The 8019-nt window shown below is 36.5% G+C and overlaps 2 protein-coding genes across 2 annotated transcripts; both read left to right on the top strand.

Moving 5' to 3' along the window:
- The first annotated feature begins 3240 nt into the window (after nt 1–3240).
- On the top strand, nt 3241–3645 carry LOC121246520 (calcium load-activated calcium channel-like). Its single transcript, XM_041144698.1, has one exon. The coding sequence runs from the start codon at nt 3241–3243 to the stop codon at nt 3643–3645; it is 405 nt and encodes a 134-aa protein (XP_041000632.1).
- Nucleotides 3646–6736: 3091 nt separating this feature from the next.
- LOC121247812 (probable calcium-binding protein CML41) lies at nt 6737–7683 on the top strand. Its single transcript, XM_041146263.1, has one exon. The coding sequence runs from the start codon at nt 6871–6873 to the stop codon at nt 7441–7443; it is 573 nt and encodes a 190-aa protein (XP_041002197.1). The 5' UTR covers nt 6737–6870; the 3' UTR covers nt 7444–7683.
- Nucleotides 7684–8019: the final 336 nt, after the last annotated feature.

Here is an 8019-nt window from a genome sequence, read left to right as displayed (position 1 = left end):
TATGGACTCAAACAAGCTCCTAGAGCTTGGTTCTTGAGACTGTCACAAGCTTTACTTGCTCTCGGGTTCAATGGCTCCACAGTTGATACATCTCTTTTTACATTCCATTTGAACCACATTTCTGTTTATGTGCTTATTTATGTTGATGACATAATAATTGCAAGTAATTCCTCCTCTTCCATTGATCATCTTATTATTCATCTTAGTGATGAGTTTGCTGTCAAAGATCTTGGTTCCCTTTCTTATTTTCTGGGAATTCAAGTCACAAAAACATCAGAAGGTCTCCATCTCAATCAAGGAAAGTATGCTACTGATCTGTTGAATCGCACAAGGATGGCTGGTGCTAAACCAGCTTCCACACCATGCACCTCAGGTTCCAAACTTTCCAAATTTTCAGGGGATCCACTCAATGATCCTACTGAATATAGAACTTTGGTGGGAGCTTTACAGTATCTCACACTTACTAGACCTGATCTATCCTTCAGTGTGAACCAACTATGTCAATTCTTACATTGCCCAACCACTGACCATCTAGTAGCAGCTAAGAGAGTGTTACGATATCTAAAGGGCACCTTACAGTTTGGTCTCAACTTCAACAAGGGCTCCCTGCAACTTAATGGTTTTTGTGATTCTGATTGGGCAGGGTCTCCTGATGACAGGAAATCCACATCTAGCTATTGTATATATCTTGGTCCCTGCCTTATTTCTTGGTCAGCCAAGAAGCAACCCGTTGTAGCAAGATCAAGCACAGAAGCAGAATACAGGTCTATGGCATTCACTGTGGCTGAACTCTATTGGCTTCGCATGCTCTTGAAGGAGCTGCACATACCACTAACTAGTGCTCCATGTCTATGGGTAGATAATCTTGGTGCTTTGGCTCTATCTTCTAATCCAGTATTTCATGCACGTACCAAACATATTGAGGTCGATTATCATTTTATCAGAGAGAAGATCTTTAACAAAGACATACAAGCAGGTTACATCTCTACAGCAGCTCAACCTTCAGACATTTTTACAAAGGGTCTCACTTCAGCCAGATTTTTGTTCCTTCGTGACAAGCTGATGGTTCGAGATCTTCCCATCACCTTGAAGGGGAATGTTAGACATATCAGCTCCGAGATATCAGGACCTCATCAAGATCAATCTGTTACGATGGTTATCTAGTTGTTGATGTAGCTATCTAGTAAATCACTGTAGATTTCATCAGTATGCTGTTAGTGTTCTATAGTTATCTAGTTATCTAGTTATGTTAGTAGAGGTTTTAAATATTTGAATTGTTGTATCTATCTAGATAACATAATTTGAACTACTTTGTACTCATCTATATATATATGAATACACTCAAAAAACTGGTATTCAATTGAAGCCAGACTTCATTTTATTTTGGTATTCTGACTATAATAATAATAAAAAAGGCTACTTGAGTACTTATTATTTCAAAAACCAATTAATTCTCTAATTGGTACCTATACTATTATGCCAAACTGATGAAAACTCAATGCAAGAAAAGAGAAAAAGATGATCGAAGTTAGGCATGAAATCTAGCAAAAAAGGAAGAAAGAAAAAGAAAAAGAAAAGCAGGCATGGTCGATGCACGTACATTGTTGCCATATTGGTGCATATTATATGGGTTATAAAGTGGATAAGGATCTTCTCAATTCAATTAAAAGAGTAATAATATATATTGATCATTTGTATTTCTTAGAAAGATTAGATTGATGATCATACATAAGCTAGCTAGCTAGCTAAACGAACAAAATACAGCAGTACCATGTTTTGAAATAAATGGTAATTATAAGTACTATATATCCTCCAAAAGTACAAGTAGCTTTCTTGTTGCATATTATATTAAGAGAAATACTTTAGTTACAATGAGATTACACAAAATACAAAAATAAACTTACAAATTGACATGGATTGATGCAATATGTTAGATTGTAAAGTTACTTTTATTGTAAAGTAGATCTAACGGATCACATAAAACGACATAAGTTTATGGGTTTATTTGTGTATACTCACTTTATGTATGTAGTACTTCTCTTATATTAATCTGGGTTTAAGTAAGTTTGTTTTTCATTTGCATTATATAAATTGGTAAACTCGAATTAGGGTTTCACATGTATGCATTAATTTTGTGTGTGACCAGGAAGGAATTGCAGTACTTCCGCGAGCCTTGGAAATGGGTGGGGAGCTATTGCCGGCGTGGTGCATGCCATGCAGCGTATTATAATTAAGAGACTATTAATGCACCGGCCTTAATAAGTTAGTAAATTAGGCATGCAGTATCACTTTAATTTCTTGTGTATGCATGCCAAAAACACGAGGGAAAGAGACAAGCTAGAGATGATGATATCATGCATGGCGTGGTGCAGCATGCATGCTGCTTGCAGCCTCAAATTAAAGATCAGAAATCCTTGATAATTACTTAACAAGCTATTCCTTTTCTTCTGCCAAGAATGCTTTAAGTCTTCCAGCTGATATTCTTAAATTTTTACTAGGGTTTGCTAACTTCAAATGAAAGAGAAAATGACAATAAAGTGGGTCTTACAATATTTATTAAGCATTTAATATTATCCGAAAAATCATACGGGAAAAAATAAATATTATATGACCAAACTTATATGCATGTTAGCTATCTCCAATTCACACATAAGACCCTCAAGTTGATCAAATAAGAATATGAAGAGATATTTTTCTCACATTAATTAAGAGACTTAATAATATGTCATCCTTGTTTGTTTTTACAAACTATCTCATCTCATCTAATTATTACAACTTTTTCGAACTCTCACACAAAATATAATAAATTACAATTCAATTTTTTTAAATTCTAAAATAAAAATTATAGTAAAAAATTATATTTTAATAATATTTTATTTAATTTTCAACTTTTATCTCATCTCATTTGCATAACCAAATAAGGCCACTTAGCATATAAATTAAGTATAAACCACATGACTCAACCTCCCTTTATAATATATATATATATATATATATATATATATATTAGGTAGGCCTGTGTAGAAAACGTTAGAACCCGGCCCGTCTGTCTGTGCGACCCGACCCGACCCGACCCAACCAAAAGAAGTAGGTGGAGCAACTTGTAGGTCGAACCTGCTGAAAATGACATTATAAGAAAACTCCAATTTAGTTCAAGTCGTCAAACAATTTGAACCCTGTAGAACTCTCGAGAAAACACTTTCTCGCCCTTTCCTATCTGCCAAACAACCACCTATTCTCATGGCCTCTCCTCAGATCTACTCCTCTTTTAAGTACTCCGACAGCCTCACCGTTGTGGCCATTTCGTTCTGCACTGCCATAGTCTGCGACGCTATCTCCTGGCTCCTCATCTATTGCATCAACTCCTACAAGTCGAGGTCCTCAATTGACAAGGCTACCAAGAAGCTGGAGATGATGAAAACTGAATCCTCCGCCAAGATCGCTAAGAAACCTAAGACCAAAAAGATGGAACGCGTCGAGAACAGCCTCAAGGAGTCAAGCTGCGACCTCTCCCTCTTCAAGTTCAATTCCAGAGCCGTTGTCGCCCTTGTCCTCTTCATCGTCTTCGGTCTTCTTAACTCACTCTTCTTAGGATTTTCACCACCACGCGGCGCCAGCTATCTCCATAATATTTTCAACCAATAAAAAAGGATGGGTCGTGAGAGAGGACCAACCATATGAAGCAACCAAGAGATCAGGGCCTAAGACGAGGAAGCTAGCCCAGAGACTAAAAGCAAGAGCAACTCTCGTGGTGTTTCTGCTTAGAAATTGAAGTGGTTTGACAGCATTAGCATTCATGGAATTTGAATGGAGTGGTTTAAGGTTTCTATTCATGGGATTTGTGAGGTTTTTGTTGGATATGTTTGTATACGATTTGGGTTCCATTACTTGCTTTTAATCTCGAGTCGGGTCGGCACATATCGGATTGGCCCGTGCTTAAGACGGGCCGGGTCAGGTCAGGCCAATACATGAGTCGAGTTGGTCGGGTTGCAACACTAATATTACGTTAGGTAAGGAGCTGTCTAATATTGTATAGAATTAATTGGATTCCCTAGCTAGCTTATCAAACTATTAGAATGAACGAATTCTTACATGCTAGCTTTCATTATTTCAATACTTATTTACGGTAGAAATTTAATTTTTCACCCCTAAATTGTGGTCCCTTACAAACTGACGTGGATTGATGCAATACGTCAAATTGTAAAGTTACTTTTATTGTAAAGTATATCTAACGGATTATATGAAACTACATAAGTTTATGGGTTTATTTGTGTATACTCTTTTTGTGTATGTAGTACTTCTCTTATATTACTCTGGGTTTAAGTAAGTTTGTTTTTCATTTGCATTATATAAATTGGTAAACTCGAATTAGGGTTTCACATGCATGAATTAATTTTGTGTGTGACCAGGAAGGAATTCCAGTACTTCCGCGCGCCTTGGAAATGGGTGGGGAGCTATTGCCGGCGTGGTGCATGCCATGCAGCGTATTATAATTATAATTAAGAGACTACTCATGCACCGGCCTTAGTAAATATAAATTAGGCATGCAGTATCACTTTAATTTCTTGTGTATGCATGCCAAAAACACGAGGGAAAGAGACAAGCTAGAGATGATCATATCATGCGTGGCGTGGTGCAGCATGCATGCTGCTTGCAGCCTTAAATTAAAGATCAGAAATCCTTGATAATTACTTAACAAGCTATTCCTTTTCTTCTGCCAAGAATGCGTTAAGCCTTCAAGATATTCTTAAATTTTTGCTAACTTCAAATGAAAGAGAAAATGACAATAAAGTGGGTCTTACAGTATTTATCAAGCATTTAATATTATCCAAAAAATGATATGAGAAAAAATAAATATTATATGACCAAACTTATATGCATGTTAGCTATCTCTAATTCACATAAGACCCTCAAGTTGATCAAATAAGAATCTAAAGAGATATTTCTCTCACATTAAGAGACTTGTAATATGTCGTCCTTGTTTGTTTTTACAAATTATCTCATCTCATATAATTATTACAACTTTTTCAAACTCTCATACAAAATATAATAAATTACAATTCAATTTTTTTAAATTTTAAAATAAAAATTATATTTTAATAATATTTTATTTAATTTTCAACTTTCATCTCATCTTATGTGTGTAACCAAACAAAGCCACTTAGCGTATAAATTAAGTATAAACCACATGACTCAACCTCCCTAGCTAGTTTATCAAACTATTAGAGTGAACGAGTTCTTACATGCTAGCTTTCATTATTTCAATACTTATTTACGGTAGAAATTTAATTTTTCACCCCTAAATTGTGGTCCCTCTCAATGTAATACCACGTTTTAGACATTGTACGTACTCTCAAGCGGCGGTTCTTAGAAAGTTATAATAACGACTTACATCATGATTTTCTATTCAGATAATCTGACCATTGCGTACGTATTAAGATGTGGACAAAAAAAGAAAAACATTTCATATATATATGATCAAGATCAGCGATAATTTTGGTATAAAATTATCATCTGGTTCCAGATCAGGTAATTTAGAATTATTCAGACTCCATCGATCTACTAGTACTGTACGTCAGTTCAGTTTTGTTAGTTTGCTGGAGTAGTAGTAGTAGTAGTAATACTCCTGCTAGCTAATGCACTCTAGCTAGCTATTCGAAATTCATGAACATAGATGGATCGATCGATCATCTTTGAAAAATCAGGGAAAGGTCGGCTGTGGTCGTACGTACTGGCCGGTATGCTAGTACTGAGAAATTAATCAGCTGGTTGGGGATGGCCGGGTTTTTGGCCTTGCTTTCTCGATCCATCTGTCTCGGGAATGGCTCAATTAATTAATACTTATCCTGAGATTTTCAACCTAATTACATCAAGCTTTAATACTATAATATTGTTGCCTATCAATGGATATCTCGAATGATGCTGTAAGAAAAATAGATTTTTATGATTAATTTATTGTAATTAAAAGATTTTAATTATAAATAATTATTTCGTTGAAATTAACTGGTCACAAATAAATAATTTTTTTTTATAGTAATATTGTGATCATGGAATCTAATGCATGCCCGGCCGGCCAAATCCTTATTCAATACATTTGCAATAAATCCTAGTACTCCCCGTGGCCACCTGCTTGGACATTGCTCTACAGCCTAGACGCCCCCGGGAGGAAATATTACAACTTTTTAGAGTTTTAAATGCCTCTGTTGTGGACAGTACTCTTGCAAAACATGTTGGAGCTAATTGGGGGCATTTTAATTTCTTTAATATGTTACCTAAAACTGCTCTCTTAGTGAGTTTATAACAGATTTTGTTTCTTTAATTAGGTTTCTCTTATCTTTCTAAGATTGCTAGATTTAAATTGTTTAGGTTTTGGTTTCAGAATTTGTTTTGTCACGCGTAACTCCCAAAGCATATTTTTTTTAAAAGGTATTCTTCCGTTAAAAGTGAAAATAAATAACTATGGCACCGACGACGTGCCGTCCTTTCTTTAAAAACAATATATAATTAATTTAAGGCTGGATAACGACTACACTAGCGCCTTCAATTTCCAAACAAATTTTATCCAAGAAAACCTTCTGTCCTGCATTTTACACCCTTATAAAGGTTCGTATATGGTTATTAGATATTCCAACAAAAAAAATGCTCCATCAATTCTTGGGTCCCCTCAGGAAGCTGCCATGCAATTTCCTCCTCGCCTCCAATAGAGTTTACGTAAGCACATACTCCTTCATCCTCGAACTTTCATTGCAAGTCCCAACCGATAAAAATCCTTAAAAAGTCGAACATATCATGTTCTGATCTCTACAATATAAGTTGTTACATGTTCTGTGTTCTCTTGAATTGAAGGACATTATACAAGTATCACATCCAATGGCGACCGACAGAGTTCCTAATAAACCTTCAAAATGGTTCTCTAACAAAACTCTTAGGGTAAGCCTTCATCGTCGGGGATCGAAGTCTGGCTCAGGTTCATTAAGCTCTCCTAGATCTCCGACATCAGCAGATGCCCCAAAGTGCATCACAAGAGAAGAGGAGCTGAGAGAAGTTTTTCGTTATTTCGATGGGGATGGCGATGGAAAAATCTCTGCCCCAGAGCTCAGAGCATACTTTGGGTCGATTGGAGAGCACATGCCGCATGAAGAGGCTCAGGCGGTAATCGAAGATCTTGACTCGGATGGGGACAATCTTTTGGACTTCCAAGACTTTCTGAGGCTGATGAAGAGGGATGGTACTGGGGGTGATGAGGACTTGAGGAAGGCATTTGAGATGTTCGAAATGGAGAAAGGATCAGGGAGCATAACCCCGAGAAGCTTGCAGAGGATGTTGCAGCGCCTTGGGGACACAAAGTCACAGGATGAGTGCGAAGCCATGATTCGAGTCTATGACACAGATGGCAATGGAGAGCTTGATTTTAACGAGTTCCACCAAATGATGATGGCTTAATTAATTACTGAAATATATATTAAAACTCCAGTAGTACTACTGCATAATGTTGCTTGATCATGGTTTCAAAATTAAAAGTGATGCATGATGAGCACATGATTAATCCATGCTGGCCTCCTCTTGTAGAGTTTGAGCTCAAGTAGTTGGGAACAAATGTATGATCAGTGGCTTGTGGCAACCATAATTTGTAAGCTTGGGAGTAGTACATGCATGAATAAAGCATGCTTTTGGATTCGGTTTGATGCTTACAATTTGTCATTTTCTTTGTTCAATTATTTCAGTACCATTGGATTTAAGAAAGAATCATATGCATGATCATCCTAATTGTAGCCATCATGCTCTTCATGTGTTAAAGCAAAAGTTATATCTCGCCGGGGCCGAAGTACTAAAGGGAGGTGCATGGGGACAAAACTAATTATATTAGCTTTAAAAATAAGAGAAATTTGAGCATGAGGTGTCTAATCTTTACTTCCCCGGCCTTTCTAGGAACAATTCTGGATAAATCCATATAGATAATGTTCATCATGAGATCGGCAACATGTGAGGACCTCGAAGATTACAATACATCTTGAGTTT

Source organism: Juglans microcarpa x Juglans regia, chromosome 1S, assembly GCF_004785595.1.
Source record: "Juglans microcarpa x Juglans regia isolate MS1-56 chromosome 1S, Jm3101_v1.0, whole genome shotgun sequence".
Classification (NCBI taxonomy): Eukaryota; Viridiplantae; Streptophyta; class Magnoliopsida; order Fagales; family Juglandaceae; genus Juglans; species Juglans microcarpa x Juglans regia.
Note: the sequence above shows the minus strand (reverse complement) of the source record. Positions and strands in the feature narration are given on the sequence as shown.